Below are 18,360 nucleotides of genomic sequence, written 5' to 3'. Positions count from 1 at the left end.
GATGCAACTTGCCAGTTTTGACTGTGTGTTTGGGTAAAAGCTTATTTTGGTGAGACAGTATTTTATTTTGGGTTCTAATGCTGACTAGAGCAGATCCTTAGTGTCAAATTCAGTAGTTATCTGTAACTGTCACACACACTTGGCTAAAGGTTTCCACTGAGGTATAGTAGTGGCTTCTGTAGTCTTCTCACAGTTTAGAGCTCTGTTCATGTTTTTGGCTTGCAAGTTTAGGGTTATTATAGCGGTTCATATATTGTTTTGTGGTGTTTGCAGCTGTTGAAAGAAATATTCTGAAATGCTTTGGGGCTGTTCATGGAGGGTTTGGGGTTTTTTTTTTTTTTTGAGAGGTGTGCTTTTTTTGTTTGTGTTTATTTTAAACCTTGAGTTTTGCTGTTCTTTTATAGGGTGGCCCTTTGTCCTGTGAAACTTCTGTCCTTATCTGTGAATCTTTTTTGATCCTTCTTTGAATTTTTAGTGTTTGTGTTGCTTGCATTTTGTCCTGGTTGTTTGCTTTTGCTGTGGGTTTTTTTTAATGAGCTTGTACTGTTTTTCTTTAACTGACTGCTTGGCAATCTTGCTTTAAGGAGTAACCTGCATTATGCTCCTGAGGCAAATGAGCTGTTGCCAGATTTTGTCCAAAATAATCAGTATAACTGCTGAAAAGTTTAACTAATAAATTCATTAGAATTGAAGTTAACAAACCTCTACATTTTTCCAGGAAGGAGTCCTTTTCTTTCTGGTCCTGTTATTTGTATACTTTCATTCCAGAGCTTTTCTTTTTCATCTTCTTAGGTCAAGAGGATTTGGTTAGGCAGTCTGAGATGAGGCTTCTGAACCAAACACCTGAGCAGGAGCGCCCTCGGATCTTGCCTCCAGACCAGCGTCCTCCTGAGCCACCGGAGCCTCCACCGCTCACTGATGAAGACCTTGACTATCGGACAGAGAATCAGCATTTGCCTATAAGTAATTCTTCAGGAACAGATCCTCACGCAGGAGTGAAAGCAGCTCTTCTGCAGCTGCTGGCTCAGCATCAAGCTCAGGCGACAACAGAGGAGCCAGTACAAACGAGTGTGGATTATCAGGCTAGAGACTCCTATGTAACAGGCCCAGACTACAAGGATAACTTTGGATCATCGTCCTTCTCATCTGCCTGTTACAGCACTAGCGATGGAATAGGAAGCGGATCATCAGGAGTATTAGAAAGGAGGAGTTTCCTTGGAAACTCAGATATTCAGTCTTTGGATAACTACAGTACTGCTTCATCTCACTCTGGTGCTGCCCCTCCTCCTTCAGCCTTTCCAGAATCCTTTCCCAGCTCAGTAACTGGTTATGGAGACATTTACCTCAATGCTGGCCCCATGCTGTTCAGTGGAGATAAAGACCATAGGTTTGAATACAGCCATGGCCCAATCCCAGTTTTAGGGAGCAGCACTGATGCTTCCACAGGGCCAGAGAGTGCACACTCTTTGCCCACAAAGATGCACAACTATAGCTATGGAAGTAATTTACAGGAAAATGCCACTGGCATCAACCACATGCATGGACAGACTTGGACTTCTCCTGCCCAAGGACCTGGCTATTCCCAAGGATACAGGGGACACATTAGCACATCTGCAGTGAGAGGGCGAGGCAGAGGATTACCATATTGAGTATCTGTTTTTCCTCAGGCACATCATTTTTATCTGGAAAAACTTCTTTTTCTCCCCTAGCTGCAATTTAAAGCAGCAATTCAACAGACTTGAATAATGTTAATTCAACAGCTTTATTTTTATGTGGAAAAGGGTCTTGCATACAGTAGAAAAAAAATTTTAAAATGCTTACAACTCATGCTGTCTAAAAACTAGATGAATTGATTGTACATGTTCACAAACTCTAGTTCTGACTTTTATTTTGTATTTTGGCAGTTTTAAGTGGATGCTAAATTTAGGGACATCAGCTTTTTATGGCACTCTTTCAGATCTTCTGAACTATGCACATTTGTGCTTTTTTTGTAAGTTTGGACCAACTTTTATGTAAAAAGAATGAAATTTTACAACAATCAAAGCAGGGCACTGATTTATTTGGTATTTTTCTTTTTACAGAACTACTTTTAGTCAAAGGTCACTGTCAGTCTTTGCACTGCTTTCAGTGTTACTGTGGAAGGTGTACTTCGTGCTCATTTCAGATAATAAAACACAACCTTTCTCTTGATGCAAAATTTTATAAATATTTGGTCTACTTTTTTTTTTTTCCAAGAAAAAAAAAAAAGGGTGTTCTGGTGAAATGTTCTCTCCATCTCCCACGCTTGTTTGTATAAATATTGTTTTACTTGAATGGTAAGTGCCTTAACATGTAAGCTTAAGGTCTGCACAAATTTGGAAGTACTTCATAGGTCGCTGTGAACATAATGCCTAAACCTAGGTAATTAAAAAGAGATTTCAGATAAGAAACTCAAGCAGGTCGTAATCTTGTGGTGTTTACTTCACATGGGCCAGTTACTTAGAGACCTGATTTTACCTAGATAAAATTGAAATTTCCAAATTGAACTTCATGAGAAACGTTGAAAGTGAGGAGAAGAATGAAGAGTATAGTTTTTCCTCAGCTCGCTGTTGGATTTGTATTAAGTGTTCTAGTTCCTCTGCCAAATTAACTATACTTTATATGTCCTTACCAAGTGATGAAATAGTTCTTTTCTCTTAAATGTCAACAGCAGTAATTTTTTTACTTTGTGTTAAAAGCTGACACTGTTTGTCTTTTTACCCCAAGTACTACATTGTAGGAAGTAACCAAAGGAAAAATGACCAGTATTTAAAGCAATGGCAAAATGTTTGACACTAGTTGTAATTCGCTGTAAACTTGTGATTGTGCCAATTAATTGATTTTATATCTGATATCCACAGAACATTTTAGTATTGGAATTGGGTGTCTCGGAACAACTAGGATTATTATAGTTAAAACTCTTACCAAGAGCAACTCCTCATACTAATTACAACTTCCAGCATGGTTTCTTTTTTTTTTTTTGTTTCCTCTGACAACAAGTAGTCTCCTGCAAAGAGGAGGTATGGTTATATTTTGCCTGTACATAAAAAGATGTCTTGAAGCCCATATTGGAAACAATTTTCCAACTGATTATCCAGTTGACAAATCGGTACCTTATGTAATTGAGTGTTTAAAAACTACTTTTAAAAAGTAAAATTTCTACTTACACTATTACAAATGTCTTGTCATTGACTTTTTGGATTTTCAGAATAGAAGCCAAAGCTGTTGGTGTTTTGTTTTAATTGAAAATCCTGACTCATATATGGCTAATTCCCACACTGTAGAGCATGGAGAAGCTCCCTTTGCTAACTCTGTGTAGTGTTTGAGGATCTGGCAGATGAGGAATGGAAAGAGTCCTGCTGCTTACACTGTCCCCAAGTCTGGCAGTTTCTTTCACTAGACACAGTAGAAAATCCTGCCATCTGAAAATAAAAGTGGCCAGGACCAATTTTAAAGTGGCCAGGTCAGAAACAAATAGTTACAACCTGAATAGCCTGTGCTTAAGAAAGGCAAAAGCTTCATGGGTATGACAGTGCACTGGACTGTATTTTTTCTTGAGTAAGGACATCCCCATAGCATTTTTCTGCTAGTAAAATTTTAAAGACAAAAACCATTAGTGTCATTTAGATATGGACAATGTCAGCTAAGGCTCTTTGTTTACTAATCTTTAAAAAACCCATACCCACAAATATACACACAGATTGTTTTTGTTTTTGTTTTTTTTTTTTTTTTTTTAGAATAAAGCTTTCAAAGCTTTATATGCACTTAATTTTGCTAAAGATGAGCAGTCTGGGGTTACCCACCTGCACTTAAAGTGTAACTGCAGACAGTAGTTGGCTAAAATCACAGGTAAGTTCAAATGGAAAGTAGATTTCAGAGAACTAAATTAATTGATTTGCAATACAAAAATACAAGGAAGTTGTGTCTCCTACCTTCCCTTTTGGACATAAATTTTCAAGTCATTTAGTTAGCTTCATTCAATGTAGAGAAGTCAGTCCTCTTTGCATCTGTAAATGAGTGTGCAGTTTGCTTATGGGCTGGCAATACTTTCAGATATTGTTCCACCAAAATGGATTTCAGTCTTTGGCCATGAAAAAAACCCAACAGCCCCAGCACAAGTAATCTTGACTGTGAGGAGAGAGGAGGTGCAAAAAGCAATTGACTTCCAGATGAATGAGGAACAAAACTCTGGCATGCTGTACCAGATGAATACTGTAAAATGACATTTCCCCAATTTAAGGATTACTAGCCTGTGACTTCGAACACTGTATTTGCCTGGGACAACAGTGTTGGGATAATTTGGAGACAAAGTTAATGTATTTCTATATGTGATAACTCTAAAAAGATTGCCTTCTCTGCAATCCAGGGAATCTTGGCTCTTTTGCTGACACCTTCCCTCCTGGGCTGGTGGAGGTGTAGAGCTCTGCCCTTGAGGGTGTGGCAGGAGGATTGGTGCCTGCAGCCACTCTCCCCTGGCCTAGAACTGTGTCTGGGCAGGTTAGCAGCTAGGGAACTGCCTGGATCTAAGGACAGTAGGTCCACATTCATTTGTACTGGACCTGTGTATTACCTGTCAACATTTCCTTTGAATTAAATCACATTATGAGGTGCTTATGGCAGCATTTTACTCTTATGCGTGAACTCCACTCAGCAGAGTCTACTAGTTTGGCATTTTACATCACGTGGCTCTTGCATTTTTGATTCAGTAGTAGACATTCTGAAAACAGCATTATTTTTCTATGGAGCCGTGGCTTTTATTACTTTCTCCCTCATTCCTTTGGGTTTATGTTTTCTGTGCTGCAATTCCAAAGTGAGCTACAGAGACCTGGATACCACATCGAAAAGTAAGTGTTGTGTGTTTGTATTTCTAAATAAACGTAGTGAAATACTGTAATAATGGACTATCAAATAGCAAGTACTTCATTATTTATATTAAATTGTCTTTAGCCATACTAAGAGGAAGAAAGCAAGTACAACTGGACTGCCTATGACCATGACTTAAAACACTTAAGACTATTATTATGCTTAAATTCAGCCAAAGGAAAAGGAAAATACTTTTACGGATTGCTAGTTGTCATTATCCTGAACAGAATGAGCAGTGCTAGGGAAGAGATATAAAAATACATGTATCCTTAAATGCTATTTTAGTTTCTTGGGAAAATAATTTTAAAATAGCAAACTTCTATATTTTCTTGTGTTTCCATAAAATGTGGTCTCTTGAATTTTCTCCATTCCACAGTAGTGCCAGGTGCTTTCTAGAAGCAGAGGCAGTAAGTACCATGTTGTAAGTTATTATGGTTTTGAGCGCTCTTCTCCTTTTGCTTTCAGTTTTGGTGAAGGCAGTTTCAGTTTTGGTGAAGTTTACAGTTGGATAAGTTTAATAGATAACTGTGTGGTAAAAATTGAAGTACTGAAGTAACACAGGATACCTCTTGTCTGCAGGCAAATTAGATCTTGGAACATGAATTCTGTTTCCAAGAGAGAAAAATGTCAGATGTACTACTTGCATTCTTCTTTTCATTAATAAAACATGCAAGTATTTTACATACAACATTTCTCCAGTCTGTTCTGTTATTTTGTTTTTTACATGAGGAAATTTTGGCTATTACACTTCTTGAGAGTTTTGGGATGTTCTGTATTTGCAGAATATGTCATGAAATGAAGGAATCACCAGAAAATTTATTTGAATTCTATATTTAAAAATAAAATTACCTTGGGTTGACATAAAATCAAATTAACTTGCTTATCGGGGTGAAGAAACTGTATTGCAGGAGTTATTTCGAGACAACTTAATTTAAAAGAAATTGTTATGCTTCAGCTTGCTTACTCTTTGTTATTTTAAGCCATTTGTATATAAAATGTATTGTGAGGCCTGTAAATAAAATACATGAAAATTGAAGTCTTTCCTTGTTTTCCCTCTCTGGTTGTCAAATGGTGTTTCAAAAGAACATTAGGTTAAACTGAGAATGTTTTCAGTGTATTGAAATTCTGCAAGTTATTAATAAAACCCATTTACTGCTTCAGTTGTGTTTCAAAGGAGCTCTGCACGGACTGGCACTGTGAGCCTTTGCTGGCAGCGTGGATGATGGGGAAGCAAAGGTGCAGAGCATCCCTTTGAGCAGCTGAGTGCTGGGACGTGGGTGTGGGACAGGGGCTTTGCCAGAGCTGAGAAGCTGCTGCTTCAGCACCTGTCAGCTGCTCTTGGTGGGTGATGGACAACGTGACATTTTTGCTTTGCAGTGTCCAAGCAGAGGTGCAGTTAATATTCTCCACCGCTGTCTCTTTTTAAAAAGATGCTGTGCGTGTTAGAAGCAATGGGAAATCAAACCCAAAGAGCCAGGTATTTTCAGTGTCTGGTGAGACACTGTGAACTGAGCCTGGCTTAAGCAACTGTGCTTTGAATGCCTGAGACTTTTCTTGTTTTTTTTCCTACTGTATTAGTTATCTAATGAAACCTTTTGAATCTTTCAATAAATGTTATACCTCCATCCAAAAATGTGACACTTGCTGTTATCTTCAGTTCTCTTAAACTAGAGGTTGGGCAGAGTGCTGCTTCATAATTTGTCATTGATAAAGTCAATAGATGGACAGTGAAAATGCAGTTGGAAGTTATGGGGGCCAGCAGCAGTTTGACATTGACAGTTTGACAGTGTCATTTGACATTAGGCTGACAAGATGTGTAGCTGCAGCCCAAAACACCTCACTCTGGAAACAATATTTTGGTGACAGCTACAGTTAAAGCCTGACTTTCAGTTCTGGCAACAAGCTCAGGCTGTATTTCACAGGGTGTTGACTTGTATGTAGCAGATCTGGCAGTTGTGTATAACCAATTCTAGTTGTCTGCTCAGTTTTTCTCATGAAAGCTGCTATTGCGACTCATAACAAAGTTGTGACCAAGTTGGTTCTGGTTTATGTTGGAGCATGAACCTGAAATGGTTTGAGAATGGTGCAGTATCTCTGTCATTGAGCTCTTACTGCCATATGGGTAGCCAGCTGTGCAGTAAGGTACCAGAATCTGCATGTCAGTTGATATCCTCAGCTGCAAGTAAAATAGCATCAAGTGAAAGAGGAGATACACAAATAACTGCAGAACAGCCTGTATCAACACGGAGTAAGGAATGTGTCTTTGAAATTGGTGGCAAGAGAGGAAACCAGTCCTCTTGTCAAAGCCATGCATTATTGCCTGCTAGCTTTAAAGAACAATGCAGTTTTGCAGAAATTTCTTTTAAATTACCTGAACCAGGATTAGGTTGCTTCTATTTTTAAGAAATGCCTATAAAACCTGACAGGCCATCTGGATGAACAGTATTAGAGCTACCAAACTCTCCCACCATGTGGAAGAAAATGAAAGTCGGAGCACTTTGCAGTTGCAGTAAACATGGGCAGAGAACTTCATTTGACAAATAAGGGTAACTGTTGCTTTCCCCAGTCAACTGCATTCACTTTGATGGAGCTTGAGAGTTTTGCTTTTAAAGTTGTTTACTTGTTATGGCTGCTTATTTTGGGCTTTTTTTATTGCCTATGGAGAGAAGGCACAGTCAGAGGAAATTTGAGCCTTATGGTAATATTTTCTTCATTTAGAGCAGCCCTCACCAATAGGCAATACTTGGATCACTTCACAGAGCATGGCTTATTCCCCCAAGTTAACTTGGGGGAATAAGTGGCTACTATTTGACTTGTGCAGATTTCTCTCTGCTGTACTCACTCCTGCGTGCTAGGCTGTGGTATTAGTTGCTGGAGGACATAGCTGGAAGCAAGTGTTTAATGTGCAGCAATATCTAACACAGGCACCTTTTTTCTTTCCTCCTGTAAGCTCTTTTCAGACCTGTTTTACAAATGTGTAAAGTGTGTTAGGAGGTTCCATCATGGGGAACAGCACACTCTCTACAGCCTTTCAAGGATCATGGTTTTGCCCAGGTGGCTGTGGTCAGGAAGCACTGATGTCTGCTTGCCCTACCTTTGGGAGCCTCTCTGAATATCAATGCCCTAAGAGCTGCTGGCGTCACTTTCTCTCCTTGCTCTGTCTTCAGGTCACTCTGAGAAATGAATGGGCTGCATGAACTGAACAGAAGCCTGACTTTAGGAGGTGATTTTCCCTGAACAAGGAAAGAGATCATTACTTTTTTGTTTTCATTCTCCTTCACCTTTACCAACTGCAAAAAGGATCTACGGGAATGGTTTCAAAGCAAGACCTGGTTTGGTGGTATTTTGTTTTGGTTTTTTTTTTAATGTTCTGTTTTTCTTTACTGGAATTGCTCTTCAGAGAGTGTTTGGATGTTAGAAACTGCCTGCAAATCAATGTAGGATTGAGAAACTGGGACTTCTGCTTTGCAGCTAACCCGGTAGCAAAAAATGCATAGAAGTTACAGAAGAGGAGCAGGCCATTCCCTGCCTTCCTTCACTAGAGCTAAAATTAAAACACATCCCCACACTGGGAAACAAAGGATGATGTGCACAGCAGACAAAAACAACAGCCAAAGTTATCCATATGCAATCCTGTAACCTTTCCTGCCCCACAAATACTCTTGAAAACTCATGTCATCCCTGGGCTGGAATCCTTGCCCTCAGGACAAGGAAGACAGTGGACCTGCTGACTGCACAGGCACTTTCCTGCTTTCTTTGCAGAACAAAGATTAATTGTGAGCATTTTTTAATCCCATTTTTTCTAAAAATTGTTTGGGAGGGGGAGGGGGAGGGGGTTGGGAATGGACTAAGAACTACCGATGACATGGGAAATGAACAGGAATCTATTAATGCTGTATATGAGGAGTAGTAAATAATAGTTCAAAACTTACCTGCAGATGGTTTGGCAATTCCACATCAGGAAAGTATTACTCTAAACCTGGAAGATTTTAGAAGCTATATGCATTTTTCTCCCCAGACTGCTTCTTGTTATGGATTACAGATCCTACTGTGAGACTTCCAAGCGAGCCTATATGGTTACGCAAGACAGTGAAACAAGACGTGCAGGTAGTAGTAATAATTTTTATTTGCAAATGGTACTTGCCATGACAATGCTGCCTTTTGGGGATAATCATAAAACAGCCAACAAATTCAAGAGAACTTTGCAGACCTGTTCTATCAGAAATTCAACCCTATTTCAGCTTTTAGCATCAGGTGAATTGGAGATGACTTTCTCCTGGGAAGCTCCAGTTCAGTTTGGGTTTGGGTATTTCTTGCTAGTCTCAACTGTTAGAATGCAAATTGTTTCTTTGTATCCAGGGAAACATTCTGCATGCTTTATTTATGTGTCTGACATTTGTTGCTACCTTGCAACCTTTTCCTTTTTTTTTTTTTTTGGTGTTTTGTTTTTCTTTTTTTTTTCTTTTCTCTTTTTCACTCCTGTATTAAGATTTCAGCATTATGGAGCTTTTGTATTGTAAAAACTATTACACAATGCCCTTCATTATGGGAAGCTGTAAATCAAAGCACTGAATAAGTACTTCCATCAAATTGTATTGGATTGTTTGAGATGCAGTCCCAATATGACGCTTCTTCCTGTCTTGACTAAAGTATATTTCTGTCTAAATATGTAATACATATGACATGTTTGAGGTGGCAAGAGCAGAAGGGGAGTAAGGAGCATCCAAGAGAACTAAATATGGTCACTGGTTCATAATAAAATAAGGAAGCTGGTAGTTTAAATTTAAGTGAAATCATCATTTTCCTCTACAGAATTTGGAAGAAAAATGCTATGAGAATGAGAGGGATCAGTTATATTGAGTAAATAAAAATAAAAATGTTTAAAATCTTCTTCTGACAACATAAGAGGCTGCAGCTAACAGGAAGAAGTCAGGATTCAAATGCAGAATAGAAAGAACATCAAATATAGATGCTTCACTGATACTCAGTTCGAGGGAATCTATTGTGTTTTAAGTGTGATGGATATTTAAAACAGCTCCTGCTATAGGAAATGGTGATAATTGACCAAATTTCTACACAATGCAGAGACGACAGCTTGACAAGACAATATCAACATGAAAAATGCAAAAGCACTTGCTTTGCTGTGCAGAGTGTTTAACAGGACATGGGCTCCATCCTTTCCAAGAAACCACCATTTGCTTGTGTAATGCCTTGACAAGTCGTGTAACTCAGTTGAAGAATTTCACAGGACAGGAGAGAGAACACATCCACAGCAGCATTATTAAATTATTAATATAATTAATAAACAGACCCAACAAATGGGATTAGATTTCTTATTGGTAGGATGCTCCAAAGTGCACCGGGAAAGCTGGCAGCTCCTACTGTTCTTCAGAGTCCTTCTAAAACTCTTCCTAAATGGGAAGGCAAAAACTGCCCCAAGTTGTCATTTAGCACTCTGTAGGTAGTCATAAAAAGCAAGAAATCAGGTTTGTAACACTTACACACCCTGTGTTTTGCAAAGCATCATCTACATCATGTGAAGTATTGCCTATTGCTGGAATATAAATTCAGCATTTGCACAGCTTGACCACTACTAGAAATGTATTAACATTTTTAGGCTTAATTTTCTGTAGCTTTTAAAAAATAAAATGCATGAAAAGACTTATAATTATGGTTACAGTTCTATGCTTTAGAAAGTGATGATGTCACTTAAAGCTGCTGTCCAAAAAGAGTCCCCAACCAAAAAACCCTTCAGGACCTGAAACCTCAACTCTGGAAATCAATTTGTGGATTATTTTTTCTGTTCTGAAGCATGGAAATTTTATTATAATACATTTTATAATACTGTCACAATTGGCTTTCTGACTCATTAATCTGAAAAGCTGAACCACAGGAGATTGAGAGAGCAGGTGCTGCACCAGATTAAGCATCAATCAGTTATGAAGATACTGGTCATTAAAAAAAAAAAAAGGTCTTGTTAAATTAATGCCTAGTGAGCTAAATACTGGTTTGCTCCATGATAATTGCTTGAGAATCTTCCGCTGGAGGGGGCTATGCTTCTGATTACAGCATAAATCATTTCCATATGCAGTGAAATTCAATAGAGTAAATATTCCTTTTCTAAGGAGATTGTGACCTCCATTGCTATGGTGTTGTGAATGAAAACTTAAAACTATTATCTTAGGTTGAAATTGTTCCTGATGTCATTACAGATTTTAGTTCAGACTAAGGATGAAAACCAGAACCCCTGTTAACTTCAGCAGGGATTTCCATTTAATTATCCAGTGTCAGAATTTCCCTTTTAAATAATGTTGGGGGTTTTTAATAAAACCACCTTCCATTAAAAAATTATGTATAATTTGGCGTACATATTTTGGCCACGGAAGACTCTCCCCTGTGAGAGAGTGAAGCAGACAAACATGTAGGTTATCAAAGAAATCATGGAAATTCTCATCTGTTCGAAGTCCTTGAATGCTTAGTCTTTTGTTAAGAGCAATGTTTCTGAGTCCATTTTTATTCTCTACAGTAGATTTGAAAGGTGCTTGAGGAAATTAAGGAGTTCTTTTCAGAGCTCTATCAGAATTTGGAACATTTAATTAACAGTTATAGCAGAGAGTGAGAGAGATGCTCACAGAATTAAACAGCTACCACATATCATTACCATGTGTTGGAAAGCATGGCTGACTTTCTACTGGCATCCCTCCTCCCAGGAAAGCAATGCATTTGAGACTTGATCTGAAAATGTTATTGATTAGAGAATGCAATAGGGAGGGCAGTAAACACCGGGTTCTCTTCTGCCACTAAACAATAATAAGGCTTAAGCAATACATCTCCTCTTGCTATTCATTCATTTTCCCATATGCAAAATGCTGGACTAATAACGTTAGCCCCTCTGAAGACTGATTTGATGCTTAATGAAATACAATTAATGTGTTGGTTTAGCTTTATATTAAAAGCAATATTTACATCTGTAAGGTGAATTTTTGTTTAGCAGGATTTAGGGATTAAAGCTCTTTCTACACCCGTGAATCATTGTTCTCCTATTTGCTCAGGTCTTCCACATTTGCCTGTCTGGAGTAACTGAGAGGCAAAGTTAAAAGATGAGCTCTGATTTCTGATTCAGATATAAAGAGATTGTTTGTACCTCCAAAGAGAAGAACAAGAGATGGAGAGACTTCTACTAAAATACCAGACTTTGCCTAGAAAACTTTTTTTTTTTTAGGATAGCAACTCCAGTTTAATGGTCTTCTTACCATAAGCTTACTGTACTTCACAATTTCCTTTACACACTTAAGTTATATAAAAGTTTTGTCCACTTTTTATATGAAAAATAAATTTGGTTTGATACTATTTTCAGACAGAATGAATTGTATTATTAACTTCAAAGTTTAACAAAACTTGTAGCCAGAAGGTTCATGAAATACGTATGAGCCCCAACACTTCATCTGCCTTTTTACTGCATAAAGGCATCGAGGGCTGGTGGCTGAAAGTGGTCTGGTCTGGAACTCCCTCTGGGATTCATTCTATTCTTATGAATTTAAAATAAGGATGAAGTGACAGCAAGCAGATGTCTGTGTTTACATGACTCTAGAACAGACCTCTCTGGAGAGGAGAGGGAAATTCTAAGAAAAAGCTGTGATTTTTTTTAACTCTTTCTGCCTGGGATACCATAAAGGCAAATCTTTAAATATTAAGTGTCCTTGTTGTGGTTTAAACAAAACTGGTGGTTTTACGTGGGAGTTGCCAGGTGAGGTTCAGACATAACATTGTGCAGGATTTCACAGGATATAATTCTTTCTACCTCCAACTGATGGACAGTGAGATTTGGGATTTGAACAAAATCTATGTAGCATGTCATAGTAAAAAGTGTATTTCACTTACTGCTTTAGTTTATGGATACTGAAAAGGTCTGTATCCCATACCTCTTCACAACTAGAATCATCCAAGTTATTAATTTCACTCACTCTTTGGGACTCAATATGTGTAGATACTACTTGAAACCTTAAAACTAATTTTTCTTTACCATTTTGAAAGATCCTTAAAACTTGCAACTAGTAAAAAGAAATAATAATAACCAAAAGTTCAACAGGACCTCAGGACAAAAATAATGAAGCAGGAGTGTGAAAACTGCAGGCAGAAAAAGCAGCAGACATGTTACAGATTTTAGTACCTTTGTAAATTAACAGTTGTTCTACAATTGATGTTGCTACAACAACATTATTATAAAAAAGATGGTCACAGGCAGCTCCCATTCTGAGATTTATTGTTGAAAAAATTCACTGGAATTAACTTTCTTGTTCCAGCCATCAGCAAGCTTAGTTTGAAACACATTTTAAACTATTCAGTCTTAATCTGTATGATTTGATAACACTTGTATTCACTTTGTCAGAACTAGGGGAACAGTGATAGTTCAGAATTGAAAAATCTTCTTGTGATACACATAGCTCTGAATCATAAATTAAATGTTTGTTTTATAATAAATCAATACATTAAGAATAAAAAAAAATTATGGATGGCTTAAGTCACAAAAGAGTGGAAGTCTTTTAAGAGAGAAATATCTGGTTCAACTGAAGTGTCAGCCACAGAAAGAATATTGGGAATTACTTGTGGAAAGTGACTCCAGAGAAAATGCAGGGCTTGGCCACAATGTTGTGGAGCCTATGAAGAAACAGAGTGAGGCAATAATGCAGGTCTTACCTTTCTTCAGCCTTCTACCCTTTTGTTTCCCTTATGGGGACACTTTTAACATGTTCTGGACTCTTGCCCATGTTCTGTGCTGGTGCTTTGTGATATTACCAATGACTGAGAATGACTTGTGCAAATGGTGTGTTTTTGAAGGTGAAGACTCTTTCACCACATTGTCTCCATGCCAGGAGGTGCTGGAGGGGCACTGAACTGATGATCCTTACCAGACCTGAAACTGGATTATTTATTTTGGGATGTTTACCTAGAAATAGACTAATTGCTGTTAAAGCCATATTCTTTGAGTAGATGTGTTTCTGCTGTTTTTCTCTAGTATACTAATACAGTTAGAATGACGCCAGAACCTTGCTTTTTCCTTCTGCTCATTGAAAGGTTTCAAGACTGAAAGCAGTTGCTCTGTAGCAGATCTTCGGGCTGCTCAAAAGTGTCTAAGTAGAATTTAACAATGAAGTAACTAGAGCTGGACTGAAGTTGAACTATCTTTTCAAACTAGCAGTAAATTATTACGTATATTGAATAGGAAAGGTCTCTAAGCAGACAACCTTTTTATTTCTGCTGTCTACCAAACTCACTACTATCAGAAATGCCTATCTGCTTTCTTGTCATTCATGGATTTAAAAATAGTAATACGTCCTGTGGCTGCTGGAGCAAGAATACCTGATTTTATGCTTTCATGAGGTAGGTTTCCTCCATCCAACTTGATGTACTATCAATGAAGCTATCCTTAGTGGAAATGTAAGTATTTAAAAGATGGTTGTGTTGGGAAGCTACCAGAAAGAACTGGGATCGATGCAACACTCCCTCTGTGCCTTCTTCTTACACACTTTTTCTGTTGTATTTTAGAGTGACTTTGCCTTTTTATTATTGCTAAATCTGCAATGTTTAACACAGATTTGAGCACCACTTGTCTGCATGTTCAGTAGTGGCTTTTTTTAAATCTGAAGTGTGGCCACTATGGCAAGGTCATGTCTGTGTTGTACAGTTCTCACTGTGCATCTGACAACAAGGTCCACCACTCAACCAATGCAGCCTCATTTAGATGAGTCAGCAGGGATCTGTGTGACTACTTTTTGTCATAATTCTGTCATCTCCAGCAATGTAAACTAACAGGACCTCTAGGGACTGAGTGTACTGGGTGATTGGATGACACCAATTCCATCAAAACCTCCAGCAGAGCCCTGAAGAGTGGAGTGAGCCTAATCAGATGAAAAGGGCAGGGAAGGTATGCTTATTTCCATGGCAAACCAAGGCAGAAGAGCCTTAACTTATGGCTGCTGTATGGACAGTAGTGGAAAAAAAAAAGGCAGGGTAAAAAATGAGACAATAGAAAATTCTCTGGAGAGGAAAAATTAGGGTAAGACAGCCCAAGTTACTTCTCTGGATACAGTTGGGTGTGTGTTAAAGAAAAACAACCACTTCTGGTAGGTCTATTTAAACTGTTTGCTTGAAATTTAAAGTACAAAAAGCCTTGTAGATGTGGGAGGGGTTCCTGCTCTCCCTTGGAGGCAGCAACAGTTTAGAAAAGGTTGCAAATCAACTGCTGCTCTCCACCCCAGAAGAGCTGTCCATCAATGTTTCGCATACTCCCCAGTTCCAGAAAGCTCACTTATTCTGTTGTCCCCATTGGCTCCTGTTAGAATACCACTCCTCCTCTGTACCCTGATTAGTTCTCTGTCTGTCACCCCACTCTGTCTCCCCCCCTTTACCCGTTGCCCGTTGGCTGTTTTGTACCCTAACCACTCCCACTTCTTTGCCCTTAATACCCAGCGCTGCCTTTCCTCGGGGCTCCCGGAGTTCGCTCCCTTCTGGAGAGTTTGTGTCACTCGTTTCACCCTGCTGTTCCTGCAACGCTCCTGAAATAAAGCCTCTAGGAATAAAGCCACTTCGGAGCCCTCTTGTCCTTACGGTGGAGCTATCCGGGTCCTGCCACATCCTCCCCGCAGACCAGTCCTCCAAGGGTTTTCCCCCGGACAGGCTGGGCACCCGGGTGAAGCCCGGAGGACTTGTATTTTAATACAAGTGGCGCACGAACGCGGCGACCACTGCCCTGGTCACCGAGGAGCGTCTCCCGTGAGCGTCCGAATCCGCGACCCCGTGCTCCGGGATTTCAAGCGCCGTTTGCCACTGCTTCCAGGGGCAGCTCTACTTCTATTGTTTGAAGACTTCTGCCTCCTGGCGCTGCTGATAACTCGTGGAGATCCGACCCTGCAGCTTCGGGGGAAGCGCCGGATTTCACGGGATCAGCAGCCCTCCACCGCCCCGCCACAGCTTTCTTCATTTCGCCGCGTCCCGGTGCTGGTGAGTTTCGCTGCTCGACACAAGCAGCCGACGCAGGCTTTTTCTTTTCTTTTCTCCTTTTTTGCTTTGGCCGGGGATCTCTCTTGCAGCGGGAAAAATGGGCAACCGCCTTTCCCCTGCACAACGGGAGTTTTATATCCAAGTTAAGTCCACCCTTGTGTTGGGGAATGTTTCCTTTAAAAAAGGGATTTTAAAATCTTTTGTTAACTTTATTTCTGAACACTTTCCTGACGTCTCCATGGACGATGTCTTTTCTGTTTCGTTTTGGGGGAAAGTTGGACGTTACATTTATGATGCTCAGGTTATGGGGAATTTTAAAGTGGGGAGATTTTTTCCAATTTATGATTCCATTTTTAATTTAGTTAAATCGAAAGGGGAAAGTTTGGGTCCCAGTTCTCCTACCCCTCATTCCGCCCCCCCCGCTCCTAACCCCACTTCCCCTAAGGGTGGATCGGGAGACAGATCCTGCCAGAATGAGGCACAGGGTTGCTGCCGTCGCCCTGCTGCCTCCCGTCCCACCCTGTCCTCTCCTTGTGTTGGGACTGGCCACCCCAGCACGAGCCCTACCCGTTCCCTCGTTCCACGAGTCCCTGACCCCAGTTGTATCCCCAGTTGTCATGGCTGTTCCAATGCTGTTTTAATACTTCAAAATGGTGACAGCCTCGTGGCCGATTGCCACTTTTTACAAAATGGCACCTCCTCCTCCTCACCCCCTCGGGTTCCTGCCATTTTAACAGCTCCGCCCCCTCTGTCGGTTGCTGCCCCCGTGTCGGGTCCCGCCCCCCATCACGCGTCAATTTCGGTGATGTCGGGACCCTCCCATCCTGCGTCCTTGACCATGCCCCTGGGTGGGCCCCTGGTGGGTGGGTCAGGCCACGCCCCCTCCTGCCGCTCCCGGTTCCCACGCTGCCGGAACCGAAAGGAGGCCCAGCCGGAAGCAGGCCATCTTGGCCTGTAGGGTCTCCCAGCACCGGGACCCACCAGCAAGGGAGAGGCTCCGCGCCCTAGCCCGTCCTGCCTAATCATCGGAAGAGGATGAGGACAGTGACAACCCCCGGCAAACAACCAAGCCAGGGGAGGGCTGGGCCCGGATCCGGGCCAAGGCCATCAAGGATGGGGACCTAGATCTTGCAAGGGATCTAGGTCCATTTGTGGCACCAATTGTGCATAAGAGGGGAAAAGAGCCAAGGTGGGAACAGTTACCATACGTGGAAGTGAAGGAGTTGAGGAGAGCAGCCAAAGATTATGGGAGAAATTCTCCCTTCTTTAAAAACGTTTTAGATCTGACCTTTTCTGGACATTCCCTTATACAACACGACCTTCGCTATATAGCGAAGGCCCTGCTGTCCCCCACAGAATTCCTTCTGTGGGAGATACATTGGAAAAAAATGATTAAGCCTCTTCTAACAAAGTATGATCTCAGGGAGGTGTTAGGAGACGGCGAGGAGGGCCTTGAAGCTTTGGCAGGGGAGGGGGAATTTAGCAGACCTGAGGACCAAATCCTCCTTCCTGAGAATTTGTTAAGTGACATAAGGGACGCTGGGAAGGAGGCACTGCTGAAAATCCCCGATGGTACCACCCCCCTCCAAAACTTTTCATCAGTTCTTCAAGGCCCTGATGAAACTTTTATCAAGTTTGTGGACAGGTTAAAGGAGGCCATCGACAGGCAGATTGAGAACGTCGAGGCCCGAGAACAACTTCTGCAAAAGATGGCCCTGACCAATGCCAACCCAGAGACCAAGAAGATCCTGAGAGCTCTTCCCCAGGATCCGGAGCCTACCATCGCTAAGATGGTAGAGGCATGCACCAAGGCGACTTCGATGGAGCAAACAGTGGCATTTGCGGTGAGCAAAGGGGTGGGGGAGGCGATGGTAGACCTGATGAACACTCGCTGTTTCGGCTGTGGCCAGTTGGGCCACATCCAAGCGAACTGCACACACTGGCCACCAGATAGGTCTTACCACCCTTACAACCCCTCCCCGAGACCAACATACAGGAATCCCCGCTTCCATCGGCCGGGAAACGGAAGGCAGAGCGCGAGGAAGGGCCGCGCCATGACACCAAATGGTCCGTCCCAGCACCCAGGGCTGCCATCTCTCCCGGAGAACCACGGCCCCAGCGGTACGTTTCTCCGGACGTCCGCAGCCAGGAGGACGGGCTCCGGCTCCTCAGAAGAACCAGGCAACTGAACTGCACCCGTCGCCAAGTCCTTCGGACCAGCCTTCACATCATGTTTCCAGATGAGGACTTGGTTCGCGTCCCGGTGGGATTCCTGCCACCGCCCTACTGTGACTACGCCACCACTGTTTTGCTGTTAGGAGACACCGCCAACACGCTGGATGACCTCACCATCTTCCCAGAGGTCGTCTACTTCGAGCCGGGGACAGAACTCACCGTCACCGTGGTATGTTACCAGCCTCCATTCTCATCGCCTAAGGGGTCTCCTTTAGCCCTTTGCTACATCTTGCATGTCCACAC

At 41.2% G+C, this 18,360-nt stretch overlaps 1 protein-coding gene across 5 annotated transcripts in view; it reads left to right on the top strand.

The window, feature by feature from the left end:
* Nucleotides 1-5,917, top strand: part of CDK13 (cyclin dependent kinase 13) — a 47,545-nt gene extending 41,628 nt beyond the window's left edge. For all 5 annotated transcript variants that reach the window (XM_053965097.1, XM_053965106.1, XM_053965079.1 and 2 more), the window contains exon 14: nucleotides 793-5,917. In XM_053965097.1, the coding sequence (XP_053821072.1) occupies nucleotides 793-1,649 (857 nt within the window). In that variant the 3' untranslated portion in view covers nucleotides 1,650-5,917. The remainder of the gene's footprint in view (nucleotides 1-792) is intronic.
* Nucleotides 5,918-18,360: the final 12,443 nt, after the last annotated feature.

Source organism: Vidua chalybeata, chromosome 1, assembly GCF_026979565.1.
Source record: "Vidua chalybeata isolate OUT-0048 chromosome 1, bVidCha1 merged haplotype, whole genome shotgun sequence".
NCBI lineage: Eukaryota > Metazoa > Chordata > Aves > Passeriformes > Viduidae > Vidua > Vidua chalybeata.
The sequence above is the reverse complement of the archived record's forward strand: the minus strand, read 5'-3'. Positions and strand labels throughout refer to the sequence as shown.